The following is an 18,736-nucleotide window of genomic DNA, read 5'->3' on the forward strand; positions in this document are numbered from 1 at the left end:
CCAGGGGTGTTAGGCAGATGTGTTATGCAAATGAAAAAGGTTTCGAGTAAAGTCTGTTCTGAGTACAAACGCCTCTTCTTGGCCTCTCAAATCCAAAAGAGAACGAAGTCTGTGGTTTTATTCCTGGATGGAGACTCATCAGTAATGAGTAAAAACAATTTTTATGTGAAAATAGAATGTATACGTGATAAAGGCCTGCTTAATTTCTCTAGTAATACAATTTGATTTTCTGATTAGCTGTCTTATTCTGTGATTCTTGTAATTTTGTCAGGTCAATTAACTGGAGTTCAGTGATGGAAAGAAGGAAGTGTGGGCACTGCTGGCTTCATTAGATGTCAGCAGCTTAGGTGCATTTTGTAATAGAATCTGTATGGGATAATTTAGCTGATATTGTTAATGTCATAGCGTACAGAAGTTAAAAAAAGACATATGAAGCGGTCACATTGGACAAACAACATGAAATGCTAACAGAAGAAAAAGAAAGTGATCTGCATAACATACATGTAAGGCAATTGCCGGAGACCAGTGAATTATTCAGCAAATAATCAAACTCCTGTCTACACTGGGTGTCTAGCTTTGGCACTGTGCATTGGTACACTGAATATACTCTGTGTGCAGAGACTATAACACATCCCCCTATAAACCAGGAGCAAAATAAGCTCCAGTTTGGGAGCTCTTGAAAGTGTGTGTACAGAGTGCTGAGATAAACATCCTCCTTTATAATAAATTGCTTGCCTCTTTTTTCCTTCCTCTGGGGGTTCTCAGAGGGGCAAAGCTTTATTTCTCTTTGTGTCTCTAATACCTAGCCTTGTTCTGGCATAGAGAGGTGTTCAAAATGTTTGTGGAATGAATAGCTGAAGATGTGCTTTCCCTGGGCATGCTGCTGGAATCGAGTGTGGAGGTGGGAAAGGAAGTTGGGCTAAGTTTGTGGGACCCCCTGTGAAAAGTACTGTTGCACTAGGAATGTCCCCCTGGTAAGAAGTGAATGCGTTTAAGAGAGGTTACAAAGACCCTACTTAGTGACCAACTTGATAAAAAAGGTCTAAATGTAATCCCAGAGGTTAGGTCTAAAGAACAGTGACCCAAACTGGGAAAGTCAGGAGAAATAGTCGTTTTGTAGTGAAAAGCCTCTTGTCAGGTGGAAATGTCCAGTAGGCAGCTATAGATTTATGATTGAAGTTGGGAGAGATGTCAGGGAGAGAAATAAATGACAGTGGCATATTCAGTGATGAGATTATAATTGAAATCATGAAGGTGTATAATTTCTCTTGGTAGAGTTTCCGTTTTTGGTGGTATTCAAGCAGAGGGTTCTCGAAAGTTTTTGTGGGTGTGCTGTATAATAGATTGTAATAATGTATCTGAAGATGAAACAGATGATGGCTAACGTTCTCCGAAACCCCAAGATTCTCTAAATCTGTTAGGGAAACAAAACAAAACATGTGAAAAATGACTGTGAACACGGCACAAAATATAGAATATTAAGCACTGACCTAATACTTTGCTATATTGGACAGCTTGACAGAGATCTGGACAGTAGAGGTATTAATGGCGTGACTGAGACTAAAAGAGAATTTGGAGCTTGAGTAAGATATAACTTTTGTATTCTGGCACGACCTTTCAAAATTTCATATACTGTTTATTCATTTTGTGAAACATGATCAGTTTATGCTGATTAATAAGTAGCATGTCCCACTTCAATGTCAACTCACTCATGTCTTCTGTTTTGGCAGAAGATAGATGAAGAGAATGAGGCGAACTTGCTAGCAGTCCTCACAGAGACACTGGACAGTCTCCCTGTGGATGAAGACGGATTGCCCTCATTTGATGCGCTGACAGATGGAGATGTGACCACGGGGAATGAGGCTAGTCCTTCCTCCATGCCTGACGGCACCCCTCCACCTCAGGAGGCAGAAGAGCCGTCTCTAGTAAGAACCCTTCCCACTGTTTAGCAGGAATTGGAGTTGCCTCTGGCTACCCGCTACATGGGTATGATGTAGTGACGATAAGGTTTGGATGTTTAATTTAGACTGATGCTAAAATAATCCCCAAGCACACTCAGAGTTGCAAAATTGTGTGATTCTTTGTTTCAAAATATTGATAAAGCTGTCTTTGTGTGATCACACTACAGGTGTTTTCAAAAATGTATATTTTGTAGTTTACGTGTGTGTGTGTATTTTTATTTCTTGGTTATATTTATGTTCAAGGTAGAAACTTGGGAAATGTAGATAACCATAAAGGACAGGTGATGCGTTCACCTCTAATTTCAAATAACCTCTAATATAACAATGATTTATATTACCTCTTATTTTGAATATATCATTAACATGTTGGTGAATTTAAAATAGATGCATAATTTTAGTAGTTGCATAGTATTTGACTATTTGGAAATGGCCTAATTTATTAAGCAATTCCTTATGGTTGGAGATTTAGTCTTTTTCATGTTTTTCATGATAAATTCATTAATAATTAACATTTTTAGTTATAGTCTTCACATTATGAGATTAGTATTTTCTCAGTACCAAGAGGACTGCTTATAATTTTTATTCTTTATATAGGTGTCTCTAGAAACAGAGGTAGATAGAGGAGTACATGATATTTTAAGTCTTTAGATCCATCATTTTTTTTTGAAGATTGAAAAATAATACCAAATTTGCAACCCAAGTTACCTTAATTTATGGTAGGCAATGAAGAATGAATTTGTTGGCAGTGAAGAGTGAATTTTCCTTTCTATGCAGTGCTTGACAAGAATTTTGGTAGTTCTAACACACAGTTTACCTTCTCATCCATGGTAACTATTTGTCACTTGCTATAATCTCATGTAAGAGCGCACGATGCAAATTATGGAGTGGCTCACTCCACTGTAATAACACACCTAGCTATGCCCCTACAGGTTGTTTCTTTCCACATCTCTGAGGTTTTAAATGTTAAAGACACTCCATGAAAACATGGAGATCCCATTTATAGTACTTTACGTTTTGAGATTTCTGGTCTACAGAACACGAGGTCATCGATAATTGCTACTTAGTTATTCTCTGATTCCTCTATTTGTTGATGCCGTGGATTTTGCTGTCTTATCCCCTGTTTTCTTTGCATTGATACCAGATGATTTTCATCACCTAATGGGCTCAAACATGAGTGGCTGTGGACTTTGCCATACTGTCTGTTGCAACAGGGAGGTCCTAGGAGTCTATCAAGTCAAATGAAGAAACAGAGCCCAAGAGACATGAGCAGAACCCACCCTTCCAGACTTTATCTCCAAGTCCCTGTTACCAATAGGCATTCTCCTCCCAAATATTCTTTGAATCAGTAAATTTTCATAATTGATTGTGAGACATATTTGAAGCATGACAGGGTCTTTCATTTATTGCCACTTGATTCATTTGGGTTATTGAGGGGGAAATGTACACACACCCTACCCTACTCCCCAAGTTCTCACTTAGCAAGGCAGTTTCTCTCATCTACTTGTTATTTAAAAATCTATTTCCAATGATCCTTCTATATAAAAGGAAACCTAAGGTAGACAATACTAATTCTTATGTGTAAGAAGCCTTCTCAGTTGGCAGTGTGATGCCCAAATTTTTCTTACTTTTAAAAAATACATTTCCATCCGCACGATTATGTAAGATGCAATATAATTAAACAGTGATAGAATTAATTTTATAGCTATAATTAATTAAAGTTTAAAATTTCAATAGCTTATTGGAATGCTTAAAAGACACATAACTTCTCTCGCTTCCCCTTCTCTGATATGTTTCTAGCTTAAGAAGCTGTTACTGGCACCAGCCAACACTCAGCTAAGTTACAATGAATGCAGTGGTCTCAGCACCCAGAACTATGCAAACCATAACCACAGGACAAGAGCAAACCCTGCAGTTGTTAAGGTACAGTGTCCACTTTTTAATACAGGAGGGAAAGGAATGAGGGTTTTTGCTTGAAGCTCCAAAACAGATGATAAGTTTATAGGGCTCAATTTCCCTGAGATCTTGCCTTTTGCTTCAGAAACGCTGAAACAGATTATGAAATGAGTTTCCAAAAGCAGTGTGGTTACTTTAAACTAGGAAGAGTTCGTTTATTCTTTGTCTTTGGGTAATTGGAAGGGAAGTTTTACCTTCTGCTATTCTGCTGCCCACTTTTTTTTTTAATACATGCAGCAGCATGGCTTACAATAAAATTTGCTGATAGGCTGGTATTATCTACGAGTGACTTTAAGATTCAGGATTGCCGTTCTGCCAGCTGTCTAACCTGAGAAAGATTGCTCTGGAATCACCGCAAAAGATCTATCTCTGCCATTAATTGGATGGAATGCTGGCAATGACATAATTCGGTTAGCAGGCTGTATTAAACAATGTTTGTCTTGCCATTCACTGTGAGTGAAAACGGAGCGTTAAGGGGTACTTAAGAGAATTGCGAATACTGGGCTCCAGCAATCAGTGGCAAATTAAGGTTTAAACCAGCTTATTTTTTTTTTTATTCACAGTAAAGGCGCTGTAGGGTCTTGTTAGTTACATGTTGCTGAGTAGGAACATTGAAATGTAAGAGAAATGAAATAAAAAGCTGCATAAATGTCATTTAGGAATTTTAAATGTAATTTTCTTTCCTTGTTCTGCAAACAATTATTCACAGCTCATAGATCTAGTACACTTAGACTGAACACTTCATTGAAAATCTCATCTCTTCAGAAAACCTATATCCATTCTGATAAGGTTCAGTTCACTAATTTTAGCTTTCTTTATGTCTTGTTTTTAAGACCGAGAATTCATGGAGCAATAAAGCGAAGAGCATTTGTCAACCGCAAAAGCCACAAAGACGTCCCTGCTCAGAGCTTCTCAAGTATCTGACCACAAACGATGACCCTCCTCACACCAAACCCACAGAGAACAGGAACAGCAGCAGAGACAAAAGCACCTCCAAAAAGAAGTCCCACACGCAATCGCAGTCGCAACATTTACAAGGTAGGTTGGGGACCTGAACACAGGCCACAGGCGTGCAAGCTCACACTGGGCTGAGATGCCCAGCTGGCTTCTGGGGCAGCCCGGTCTCTGCAGGAAGAATTGAGCACTTTATAGGAGATGGGGAGACACAGGTCTCCTGGACACAGGTCGTCTGGATCTTGTTCAGCTGATCTGCAGCCTGATTCACAATCACCAAGGGGCCCCCGAAATGTTAGCTGGGTGTGAGGGAGGGGGTTGGAAGTGGGGAAAAGGCAACATGAGGTGAGGTTTCTATGAATGGCTGAAGAGCTGAGGTAATTGAACTTGTAGCAAACCTGGCCAGCCAATTCATGAAAGAGCTTAGTTTTTCCATCCCCCAAATGGAAAAAAAACAAGGCTTTGTCAATTTGCTGTGTATACTACAGCAAATAGTAACACATAGTATTTATGGGGCCTCCCCCATTTATTAAGTGATTTATTTTAAGACCACACGTTATGCTGACAGAAATCTTTTGTAAATAAGGCTTCAGAAATTCCTGGAATTTAAAAGAAATGTCTTCTTTATTAAACAAAGGATTGCCTCAATTAAACCAAACATCTGGATTGATTTTTCTTTTTCCCCTTCTGTTACTAAAAGTCTGGTACTTCTGATGTAGGTCAGGTTAATTCTGGGAACCCCTGGTAGACATGTGATTTTCTTTGAGTTTGGATCCTTCCCTGTAGTCTTAGTTGCCCCAAAAGAGCTTGTTGAAAGTTGTTGCTTTGCAATAGGTCATCTTGCACTTTACCACCAATTCTAACATTGTATCCAGTGGAAATAGGCAGACATTAAAATACCAGCTATAAATAGCCATCACTGCTTTTCCTCTTGTTTCCCCAATTTCCCCTTCATACTTCAGTGTGGTAGGTACTCCCTAACTCTGATTTGAAGCGGGCTTAGGTCTTACAGTTATATTGTGCTTTTATTTTTAGTTTTTACAATTTTTTCCTTTTTATTCAGACACCTGGAATAAAGATGATTTTCTTTTTGAGATAACATTGGGTTACAAGATTGTATATGATTTAAAGATACAGAATCACATCCTTCAGATATCCGTTACCACACCACACTCACCAAGACGCCCTTCGGTCTCCACTGTAGTCCACTGTGCTTGCTCCCCACTCTGCCCTCCACCAGCCTCCTCCCACTCTGGTAGGCCCGGCTCAGCAGTCTGATTTCTAGGGTTTGTTATTGATTTGATTTTTATCTGACCCTTTGTTTGGTTTCTCTGTATTCCGCATTTAAGTGAAACCAGCTGGTATTTCTCTTTCTGACTGATTTTGCTGAGCATTATCCCCTCCAGTTCCATTCATGTTGTTGGCAAATGGCAAGAGTTTATCTTTCTTTTATAGCTGAATAGGATCCCATTGCGTGTGTACGCAACATCTTCCTGACCCGCTCATCTGTCTGTAGGCACTTAGGTGGTTCCCTAACTTCACTATGGTAAATAGTGCTGCAGGGAACATAGGAGTGTGTGTTACCTCTTCCAGTTAATGCTTTTGCATATTCTGGTAGAAACTTAGTGGAATGGATGAAACATCTGGAAGATCTATTTTTAATATTTTGAGAAACCACCATACTGTTTTCCATAGGGGCTAAACTAGTCTACATTCCCACCAATAGAATATAAGTGTTCCTTTTCCTCCATATCTTAGCCAACATTATTTTTTACTCTTTTTGATATGGACCACTCTCTTGAGCATGGTGCTAACTCATTGAGGTTTTGATTTGTGTTTCCTGAAAATAAATGATGATGAATATTTTTCCATTTACCTGCTGACCATATTTATGTCTTCTTTGAAGAGTGTAGATTTTCTGCCCATTTTTTGATTGGTTATTTGTTTTCTTTTTGTTGAGTTGTGTGAGTTCTTTGTAGATCCTGGATGTCAGACCCTTGTCAGATGAATGTATTATGTGCAAATGTTTTCTATATTCCCTAGGGTGTCTTTTTTAGTAATGATGATTTTAGTAATGATAGTTTCATTGTGCAGAAGTTTGTTAGTTTGATGTCATTCCAATTATTTATATATTCTTGGTTTTTCTTGGTGTTGGAGATGAATCTACAAAGACATCACTGAGGCCTAAGTCGTTGATAGTTTTGCCTATGTCTTCTCTGTATTTTATGGTTTCAGGTCTTACATCTAAGTGTTTTATCCATTTTGAGTTAATTTTTGTTTGTGAGTGAGATAGGGTCTAGATTGAAGAGACTTCCCTTTCTCTAGTGTTGTTGCTGCCATTGCAAGTATTTCTTTTCCCAGTATTTTGGTATTTCCCTGCTCATATCTCTACCTTACCATCAGTCCAGGATTTTCAGGAACCTTCTTTTAATATTTTAAATTGACTCTCAATTAGGTGTTCCCTGATGAATATTTTAAAATCACTGTCCATCCCTTCCTGTCAGTTTAAAGAAATATGTTCATTGAAATGGGTCAAATTCTTTTACTGCTCACTTTACTCTATTGACCTTCATACACAGGAGGTGGAATAATATCTCTTAAAGCAGAACCATCACTCTGGGACTCCTTGGGGGTTGAAGGCCTCAGGTGAAAGGTAGCCAAAGGGTTTCACTCTAGTAAGTGAACCCAGTTACTCACCAGGCTGCTCTCTACCCTGTTCTGATTGTTTGTTCCTTTTCTGGAGCTAAACCCCCTGCTCCATGAAACCCTGCAATAGTTTGAAACCAACCCAGAGGCACATATTTTAAAGATAGCTCTTTTTTTTAATGTGTTACATTTGTTTATTTATTTTCTTACATCATTATTAATTTTTGGACAGTATTTGACTTCTCCCCTAAGGCATAGTGCACGTAGCTCTCCCATCTCCACAAGTGACCACAGTCCCTTGTGCTCTTCCCTCCCTTGTTCTGACCCATCTTGATTTTTTAAATTTTTTTTAAAGTATTAGTTGGTTCTTTGGATTTTGAGGGTTTTATATTCACTTACCACTAAATAGTACTCTAAACTTTAGCTGTGAGGAGTTAAATTGGTCCATTAAGGACATATTGTTTAGATAAGACCTGCTGTATACATGTGGACCTTTAAGAAATGTGTGTTGGTGACAAGAAATAAAGCCTGTTTCAGAATAAAGCCTGTAAACCAAAACAAACAAAAAAACAAAACCAACTCCTATAGTTATTATAGGTCAAAAATAAACAAATAATTAAATAAACTTGGCTGGCTGATAATAAACAACAGGGAATAAAGTTCATCGTCAGGGATTATTTATTATTCAAAATTTAAGAGTAAAATAGTACATGAATAATAAGAGATCATAATTAAGAAGACCTACTGAGGCTGTTTTCTTAATGCATTGTATTTTTTCCTCCCTGAGGTTCATGTGTCTCTGTGACACCGTAGGTGTTAGGCTCTGTTTATGGGTTCATTAGGATAATGACCTGACCTCTGGTGCATGTTGGTATCCATTTATTAATTTCTCTTTCATCAAAAATATCAATATATGCATGGAAAAGAAGCATTCCTAGGTCCAAGAATCTCCCATTAATGAGTCATTGGAAGGGTATGGCTTAAACATACAGTGAACTAACTCAGTATTTCTCAAGGGTAGTTATTCTGAGCACCAGCTGTTTTGGAGATTAGATCCTACAAGTGGTTTGGGGCTGGGACTTTTCTGTGCCCCTTATTTCCTCTTTGCCTTTGGTCTTATCATATGTGACCACCCACCTATTCTTCCGTTGTCCTTGACCTTACCTGTACCCAACGACCAGAATTTTGGGAATCTTCTATGAGCATTTCAGATACCCTACACTACTCCTTGAAGAGTAGCTGATTTTTCAGTGTAAATTTATTGAATGACATACCACATATTTCGTATCTGGTGATTTTTTTATACAACCTATTGCATTATATAATTACTAATGAAACTCCATAAAAAGTGATAAAGTTCTTCCATAAGTGTATTCTTTTAGAATAACTTATTAAAGCACACATACAGAAAAAAAAAGAAAAGCCAGTTCATTTATCTGTATAAATAAAAAAAGAATCAATCAATGTACCTAATTTGTAGAAGACAGCATGAGCTTCATATTTCTGAACACACATTGGATAGATGATCAAACATTCAGTTGTTTAAAAACTAAATCTAAACCTAGATATTAAATATGTAAATACTATTTATCCTAGTAAAGTACCTAATTCAGCCTAAATTGGTTATAAATAATATTTTCACATTTCAAAGGACCTTAATTACTGGGGTTGATTAATTTACTTTAAAATCTATTGAATGCAATTCATTTTGATAATAAGAGAAAGGAAACACATTCTGGGCCAACTCTGCCAGCAACTAGTTTTCTGATTCTGGAATATCATTTAACATCTTTAGGTTTTGTATTTTTTCATCCCTAAAATAAGAAATTATTAAAGTTTTTCATCCCTAAAATAAGAAATTTGATTCTAAGGACCTTTTGGTTTCAAATTCTATGATTTCCATGACATAAGCAAATACCACCTGACTTTTTGAAAGCAGTTATCTTAATGAGAAAAAATTGACATAAACCTATGTACACATAAATACATTTTTTATTGAATGTCATATATATATACACGATATGGGAATGTGTATCCCAAGTACATTTCTCGTCATGTTTTCTCTTCCTTCTGTTCAAAATATAAGACTTCCAAGGATAAGCAATTATAATTTTGAAGTGAGAAGAAGATTCTTACTCCACCTTTATAATTGGGAAATGCCTCCTGTGGGAGGTAAAATTTAGGAAGCATAAAAGGAAGTAAATGAGCTCTGTTTGCAAGTTGGTGGATCTCTCTACTGATTTACATGGCATCTCATTTTATTAGTCTCTCAAATTTGGGGATCTGAACCCTTTTTAAGCCATCTGGATCCATGTCCACAATTTGCTATAATCTCGCAAATTAATTTTCAGCGAGTGAAACGGTTATTGCTTGAGCTTTGGCCTCGTAGATATAACCTATTCTCAGGGCTAGATATAAAATTATACATTGTAGGAGAAAAATCAGCTGAATATTCATAACGTTCTGTCATCTTGTAGTTACTCTGCTGTTTTCTTGTCGAAATAAACCGTGTACTGTATACCAAATTAAAATAGAAAACATTATTTCTCTCTGATGGTGGGATGCAAATTTTGTACCCTTAATAGGGATGCCTCGTTTTAGGAAAAATTCTGTTTTTGTATGTGTTTTTGAATGATAGTTTACTGACGCAAATGTTGTTTGGAATTTGTTTTAGCATAATGGACTCTTGTCTGACTTGGATCCAGTATTCAGGGATTTCCTTCCTTTAGTTTTTTTCCAAATTCCAGTTTCCAACCAGGCTTTAATAGAAAATAAATCTGAGTTCATTCAATATTTCATAATTAGTTTCCTTTTTCTTCCTTTAGCTAAACCAACAACTTTAACTCTTCCTCTGACCCCAGAGTCACCAAAGTAAGTATTAAGAAATGTAATCATTTGCAGAAAGGGAAGGGGGTTCTAATTCATTTGGCTACAGCAACTCCATTTCAGTTTGTTTTTATAAATGTGCCATATCTTCCAGTGACCCCAAGGGTTCCCCATTTGAGAACAAGACTATTGAACGAACCTTAAGTGTGGAACTCTCTGGAACTGCAGGTAAGACCTGTATATCATTTGGAACTCTGCGTGTGTGTGTGTGTGTGTGTGTAATATGTATTAACTAGTAGACAGTATTTTCTAGTGATTAATGAAATTAACAATGAGTACAAACTACTTTGGATAAGACATTATCTATAAATGTTTTCAGTTGTTTATTTTATTTTAAGATAATACATTTATTATGTATCAGACCTGGGCCAAACCTTCTGACGTATGTACTTGCTTTGGAGGCTCGAATATTCCCATTTAAGATTAAGACACCGAAACTTGAGTAGAAATTGACATTTATTGATCTTCTTAATAAATATGCCAGGAAGTTAAGTGGTTTCAGCAAATTTCACAATGACTTATGAGGATGGTGATAATTTTCTCATTTGTAAAAGGAAATAAGGTTCAGAGATCTTAGGTAACTTGCCCAAGATCACAGTACATAAAGCACAGAACACAGGTTTGAATTCAAGTTCATGGACTACCAGTGCTTCATTTGGGATATATTTCTACTCTCCATTATACAATATTCTCTTATACATGTTAGTATTTTTTTTTCCATCTTTCCCACCAAGGAGAAAGATGAAAAGATATCCATTCATATTATATAAGAATATATTCTTTTGTATTGTAAAAAAGATCAATTTCTTTTAGCATTTGATTTCTGGACTCATTTAGCCAGACTTTACTTCACATACTGAAGAGAGTCACATTAAGGCTTAATGTGGACTAGCCTTGAGAAAATTACTACTCAGAGTCCCTGGGCAGACTTCTGAGTTGGTTGGAAATGGTGCCTGTGTACTAAGTACTTTCCAATGGTGCCCCACTGGAAAATGACTCTTAGGATGTCTGAACAAGAAGTTTCTTAGCTCTGGCCATTGCTGATAAGGGTAAAGGAACAGTAAGTTAAACAAGAGGCTTTCAACCAGAACTCTGGTGCCTACACGCACCGTGATCATTGTCGCTAAGTTTAATTTCACACTTTGAGTTTGCTAAATTACCTTCTTATGAAAGGTCTATTGCATGATTGCATGATTTGGTCAAGCAATAGAGTGGTTAATTTTGTGGTATTTATATTTATTTTATGTGTGTGTATGTAAATTTACACATCTATACATATACAACTATATATACATTTATACATATGCATATAGTTTATATATATACATATATATTCACTTATAAGCATATACAACATCACTTCTGGAGAAATTATAATTTACATTTGTGATTATGAGCAATTTTTCTATATATGTATCATATGCCGTTGCATCCTTCATTTCTAACCAATGAGAATGAGTATTTCATGGGTTTATCTAATGTTGATTGAAGGATGTACAGTTTTGTCATTTTACTTTTGATTAAAGCATGAGAATGTACCTTTGAATGTCAAATTTTTGGTAGAATAAGGAGAACTGAATTTAACTAACTGGAGAGCTATTCATCTTTCTGGCAAAAATGGCACAATGCTTCATAGATAATATCCAATTCTCATTTCTTGCTATTTGAAAGAAAAGAATGAAAGATATTTGTGTGGTGGTATAAGTACAAAATCATCCTATATTTTCATGTAATTATAATCATAGCTCGTCATGTTTTCTCAGTATTCTCTGATACCTCCCATCTATAACTGCTTTGACAGTTCTTCCTTCTTGTATCTTTTTATAGAAACAACTTTTCTCACTCCGTTTTCATTCATTTAAATGATATTGTATTATCTTATATAATTGCAACCACCAGCAGAATAAATATTAACTGGTCTGGGGAAATACACTACTGAGTTTATGATAACTGCTCCATGGAAAGGCATCTATGAACTAGAAGTATTCAGAATGTGTGTGTGTTTGTCAGTGACTTTGCTTTAGAGAGACTTGAGAAAACTTCACAGTACAGACAAACACCAAGCTTTCCATGAAGGGAATACTTTTTATTATTCTCAGGGTAAAAACAAACAAACAAATAACTACAAGCTTACCATAATAATTGGCAATATATATCCACAGCATTGATTACTATGGCTATTTTTTATACATCTCTAATCCCTTTGAATATCCAGCTGCCCCTTAGTATCAGGAAGTAAGTTCCAGGATCCCAATATGCCAATACTCAAGTCTTTTCTATAAAATTATATAGAATTTGCATATAATCCATGCATTATATACTTGCACATACTATCAGTCATCACCAGGTAATTAATTGATAACACCTAATGTAACATAAATGCTCTGAAGAGTGTTACTCTAGCGTTGGTTAGGGAATAATGGCAAGAAAAATAAAAAGTTTGTTCAAGTCTAGTACAGATACAACCATCACAGCCTTAACCACATAGTACATATTTTTGGTCCATGGTTGGTTGAATTTTCTGGCCAGGACCTGCAGGTATAGAAAGCCTCCTATATATGTAATTTTGCATCCTGATTTCTCAATTGAAATTTTAAAAAGGAATGTTTGCACCATCAGACCCTTTTTAATCATGTCTGTAGTGTGCTGTATAACATTAGTTTGAGTAGGAATATCTAAATTTATTTAATCATATTATCATTTTATGTATTTAGGTTGTTGAAATATTACCATTTTTTAATAGCACTGCACTGGAAATCTCTATTCATAATTTAAAAATCTTATTTAAATGCCTATTAGTTATAAGTACCAAATATAAAGATATAAATATCTTTAGAACCTCTGATATATATTACAACATAGATTTCCAAAAGGGGTATTTCCATTTATAACCCTAAGAGCACTGTATGGATATACTTGCTTTATTGTTTTCTTGATAGCACTAGGCTTCTTTGCCTTTAAAATGTTTTCCTAATTTGTGGTTATTAGTGAGATTGTTATCATGAAAAAAAACAACTATTTTTACTTACTTTCTTCTTGCCAGAAATTTTAAGATTATTTTTATTGATAGATAGCAAATTTTAAGTAATTTAGTTAGCATTTTGAAAGGATCACAGCCTATGCTATTGACAAAAAGAGATTTATTGAAGATGCTTTTTAAAAAAATACTTAGAATCCTTAAATATATAGAGAGTGGATTTATTTCTGTCAGTGACTAATTGATCTTGTTAGCTTAGATCCTTGATTCTTGGTACTTTGAAAGATTCTTGGGTCCAATAGAAATCAATTTACCAACATATTTTTAATATTGGCTCTCTGCTTGCAATAAAATGGATCTTTTGGGGTATACAGCAAGTTTTAAGACATAGAGACTAATAGATTAATCCATGTAAAATAAGGGACATAGTACTTGGCTCATAGAATGTGCTAAATAAATATTGTTTTTGATTGTGTGCTTATAGTTTGTTGGGAAAATAAGAAACATCGTACAAGTAGAATGAAAGAAAAATGGTATTTACTATTTATCATAGTTTGCTATCACCTTAGTGAGTTGTGCCCCAGGGTGCTTTTAAGCACGGTGTTTTTAAGTGTGAAAATGCAAATTAGAGAAACTGACATAGGGCCAAGTTGTATTACATATGAGAAAGAATTTAGAGCTACTGGAAAACGAGGGGATGAAGACGAACTTGGAGGAGGCTCAAGGAGGCAAGAAGATTGGAGCCTACCTAAAGGGTGATGTAAAAAGATAGAGCTTGGGAGAGAAGAAGTTATTTTTTTGATAGAGATATTGTGGGTTTGAAATTTCAAGCTTTGTGTGATATCTGTGGTCTCCAACTCCTCCAAAAATCTTGAGTAAAATTTGTTGCATAATAGTGTTTGGAGGATATGACCAATATTAAATGTGCCTCAAAAGAATCCTCAAAGGGGAGAGAGAAGATACCAAAAGGAACCCTGTATATCATGGCTTCAAGTGAAGTATGATATTTGCACAGAGGATTGAAAAGAAGTATAAGGACTGAAAAAGAATTAAGCCAATACTTAACATGGAGGGTCACAACATTAATCTATGGGAGGGAGTCTGGCTAATCTCCACAGGCAAAACTGACTTGGGGAGAGAAACATTGGCATCAGATTTTGAAGTGTGCAGGTGGAAAGGGGAGAAGATACTGATGTAACAGAACAAGAAGGCAGGATATTCAAAGGGATAGTAAGGTAACAGTGAATTTGGCCTGAGTACTGAAATCAGCAAGGAAATTCAAGAGGGGGGTCACAATTTATCTCTTTCATATTCAAGTTGCTAAGAATCTTTTCTATATCCTTCATATTTTCTAAGTCTCATTTTCCTCAAATTTGAAGTCATATTTGTAATACCCTAATGAAATTGCGATTTGACTCAAAGAACTAAAATATAGTTTGAAACATAAAATTTCCAGTATTCAACCATTTTTGTCATACCAAAATGGCAATTTCATTCAGTTCAGTCTGCATTAATATATTTTACAATCAGTAAAGCAGATGTAGTAGTCTATTATGATTTTTTAAAAGTAGATAGCTTAGTGATATTATGTAAAACCTTGGCTCTGATAATGGACAATCCTGGCTTCAAATTCTGTATCTAACCCCATCTAAATGTATGGTTAATTCAATTAACTTCTATAAGATCAGTGTCCTTATGCATCGGTGAAGACAAAAACCATAACTGCATCTCATTTTATTGCTGAGAAATTGAAATAAAACATGAGCAAGATATAGTTGAGTATATATAAGTATTCCTTAAATGTTAGTAAATTAATAAAATTGTGTGTTGACTTCATCTATGAGGTCACAGTTCTTTGCAACTCATCTTTCCGTATTTTGATTGTCTTTACCTGTTCCCTTTCATTAATGTCAATGCTCTATCCTCTTTGGGAGGCTTACATATGAAATTATATACTCATTTTGTGGCAAAATCCCCCAAATTTCCCAAAATTAAACTTTTGCTGCTTTGATGTGGGTGTGGGATTTACCAGATCACGATAGAAAGATCTCCTCTTTGATATTCTTTCAAAAACAGAGACTTCTACTCTATTACAAATTCTGGAGGTTAGATACTTTACAAATATTATCTTTTTGACTGTCTGCCCATTTCATTGTTGAGGAAAAGCTATATGTTGACAGTAGCTCTGTGGTAGACCCTGGGTTCAAGGCATCTGTCTAGCTAGAGATTATGTCTCTTTCCTATAGCCTGAATTTTAAAGATAGTGGTCGACATCTGTTATGTTAAATAGGTTTCATTTCACTTGCCAAGTGTCATTGATTGGTATTGGCTGCCAGAAGCATTGTGTTCAGAGGAATTCTAAGGCCAAGTCTGTGCTCAGTGGGAATGTCATGATCAATTAGTGATGTCTGCCATAGGTACAGCAGGGGGTGGAGAGGATGGAAACATCATTCATGATGTGGATTTGCTGATCCTTGGTCTACACCCTTAATTTGTTTTGGTTGTGACAGAGAAAGTGTATTAAGCTGTTCTCATGTCTTCTTTTTCTTTACTCTCCCAAATGTTAGTGCAATTTTCCAAACATTTAGCTGGAAAACTAAGGAGTCAACAAAATTTGAAGACCTCCAGAATAATCCCTTGTCCCATCTGCAGTGTCTTTGGGAAACAGGAGGGATGAGATAGGAAGTTTGCTTTATTAGGTATCGCCAGCTGGTCTGACTTTGTGATTGTCCTAAACTAGCTCATTTTGGCTGATAAAAAAAACACTTCACTTTTACAGGTGTAAAAACTAATTTGATTTCAAAATAGCTGTTAGTAAAGCAAGATGAGAGGAAAGAGAATGCTCTTTTGGCAGAAGGCATTTAAATCTATTGCATATGGAGATTTTCAGAGTCTAGACTTTCTTGTTTTTGAAATGGAATGGCAAAGCAGTGTCAGCTGAATGAGATGATGGTTTTAACCACAAGACATGAAGGAATTTGGATGGAGACCAAAATGGCTGGCCCCAAAATTTCATATCTTTGTCTATGCATAAGTATATGCAAATTGTTTTATTGTTATTACTATAAAAGTAATAAACAGCAGTGTAACAATTTTATAACTAATTGGGAAAATGAGAAGGAGAAAATAATCAGCAATCTCATCACCTTAACACACTAGGCCCTAGCAATTTTTTTCCCCATTGATATATTTTCCCTCCATGGTTTTGATGATAGTGGATGTGTGATTTGGTGTTACTTATTTTTCACTTAATGTTTTCCCTTAGTTTAAATTGACAGTCATTCAAAATACACTGCACTTGCCTCATGCTTTAAAAAATGTCCATTCATTAACCAATTTATCATTTCTTATTCTTCTATGCAGTGTCTTACAATCTTTTTGGGGCTTCTCATTTAAAAGCTCATTTTGCTGTAATAGGGACTAACAGAATAAATATGCTGCACCTTTTAGTAGATGCTTGCTGTATATGACATTTTTGGAAAATCGACCAAAGCAAAAAAGTAGTTGGTGGTTTTAAAAGGACAACATCACATCCTAGAACTGGAAAGTGACTTGGACAGGTTATGGAATCCATTCCTGTGCCTGAAGATTCCAGGAATGGGATATCCAACTAGTTCTCCTCACAGACCATTCCAATGTTTGGCAACTCTCTCAGGAATTTCTCCCATATTTCAGCTATACCTTTCATTTTCTGTTAATCTCATTCTTCTTGACCCAATGCCTGTAAGATGATTCCTTTCTTCTTCAGTTGTCTGGAAATGGTCCCATCCAGCTTCTCTTAAATCAAGGATAACAAAGCTGTATTCTCTCCCACATCAGATTTGGGGTGTGTGTGTGGTAGATTCCTAGAAAGCCAGTTGCCCTTCAGCCCCAGCTGCTCCCCTCTCCTGCTCTGACTCTGTGGGAATGTACACAAGGGCCACTTAATAATATCTTCATCTCCCATGAGCAAGAGTTGGGAAATCAGACGCATGTCATAGGAAAGTTCTAAAGTTCTATAGCAAGGCCAGCATGTCCCTCAGTAATGAGGTGTGATATAGGAAATCCTTAAAAAGCAGTAAAGGCAGGGACACTCTTAGAGTTGCCGGGAATGATGCCAGCCAGTATAGGAGTAGGAGGCCCCCCTCTGCAAGGGATTAACACATTTGCTGCTGCCTCTCCTGGAGCTCCAGTGCATCCTGGGGCAGTGGGACAGAGGTTGGTGAGGACACTGGAGGTGCTTCTACTCAACAGACTATTCTACCAATGGGTGGAGCAGTAGCAGTTTTTACTGAGTTTATCCCTGTTCTCTTGTTACTCCAAGTTCTTGAGGCTTAAAATATGTGCATAAAACAGCTCACACACCTTTCTCTGCCCAGTCCTCCATTTTTAAGTGAGTTTTTAAGTACATTAGAAACTCATCTACTCCTTGTTTTTCCTTAAGAAATACCTCCATTGGTGTGCGACACAAGAAAAACCCCTCACTGGAATAAAATTTCCAAGAAGGTTGCAGATTTAGCAGTAGATCCTGTAAGATGTTACACACAGATTTAACAACACCACCCCCTCACTGCCGTGATCGGGTAGATAGTGGAGCACAGAGAAACAGAGTGCAGAGCAAAGGAGTCACCGTTTTATCAGAGTCATTCAATTAAACAAACCCAAAAGAGAACTCCTCTAAGAAAATCATTTTATAGCACATAATGAAAAACACAACAAAATAAAACTTGTCTCTGACTTACAGAAAAAAAATAAACGGACTGTTTAAAAAGCTGGCTGTCGAGTGTGCGCCACTTCTCCAGATTTGCTGTGCAGAAGTGCATAAGTGTGAGGGATGTAGAGGTACTTGTTTATTATAGAGCACATTTCAATGCAGTAATCATAAATATTGCTAAGGTTGTGCTCTGTTGAAATATGACCTACATACTCTTGATTGTTTGTGTTACGTGATTTGTCTGACACCCATTACATTCTGGGTAATAGCAGCCATTTGTTGCTCTGCACAGCAGGCTCTTTTGACAAAAGAAAATAGGCAGCAATAAAAAAGCTATAGTCTGAATTACATTCTGCACAGGGCTGCACTGCTGAGAGTTTGTGCAAGTGTGTTAACAATGCTCTGAACTGCCTCTTGTCAGCCTTCAGCCTATAATGGCCATCTGTCCTCACATAAATCTGTCAAAACCTGCTAAGTTCAAGAGAGAGCATGGAATATACCTTGTACTGTCAACACCAAAATGTACACATTCTCCAGAAAATCAACACAAAGGAAATAATCTGGAGGTGATGGGAGGCATTAGCGCTATTGATTTAGGTATGCGGGATGCAGTGGAGTGTCCTGCGATGAGCGAGAAGATGAGTGAAGGGGGTGGTGTTCAGGATT

The 18,736-nt window shown here is 36.5% G+C and overlaps 1 protein-coding gene across 4 annotated transcripts in view; it reads left to right on the forward strand.

Moving 5' to 3' along the window:
- The window catches only part of PPARGC1A (PPARG coactivator 1 alpha), a gene marked incomplete at both ends in the record, with an annotated part of 631,219 nt that overhangs the window by 590,602 nt on the left and 21,881 nt on the right, over positions 1 to 18,736 (forward strand). For all 4 annotated transcript variants that reach the window (XM_084233498.1, XM_084233499.1, XM_084233500.1 and 1 more), the window contains 5 exons: positions 1,731 to 1,925; positions 3,759 to 3,881; positions 4,748 to 4,952; positions 10,340 to 10,385; positions 10,495 to 10,568. In XM_084233498.1, the coding sequence (XP_084089624.1) occupies positions 1,731 to 1,925; positions 3,759 to 3,881; positions 4,748 to 4,952; positions 10,340 to 10,385; positions 10,495 to 10,568 (643 nt within the window). The remainder of the gene's footprint in view (positions 1 to 1,730; positions 1,926 to 3,758; positions 3,882 to 4,747; positions 4,953 to 10,339; positions 10,386 to 10,494; positions 10,569 to 18,736) is intronic.

This window comes from Talpa europaea (assembly GCF_964194135.1).
Source record: "Talpa europaea genome assembly, chromosome: 5".
Lineage (NCBI taxonomy): Eukaryota > Metazoa > Chordata > Mammalia > Eulipotyphla > Talpidae > Talpa > Talpa europaea.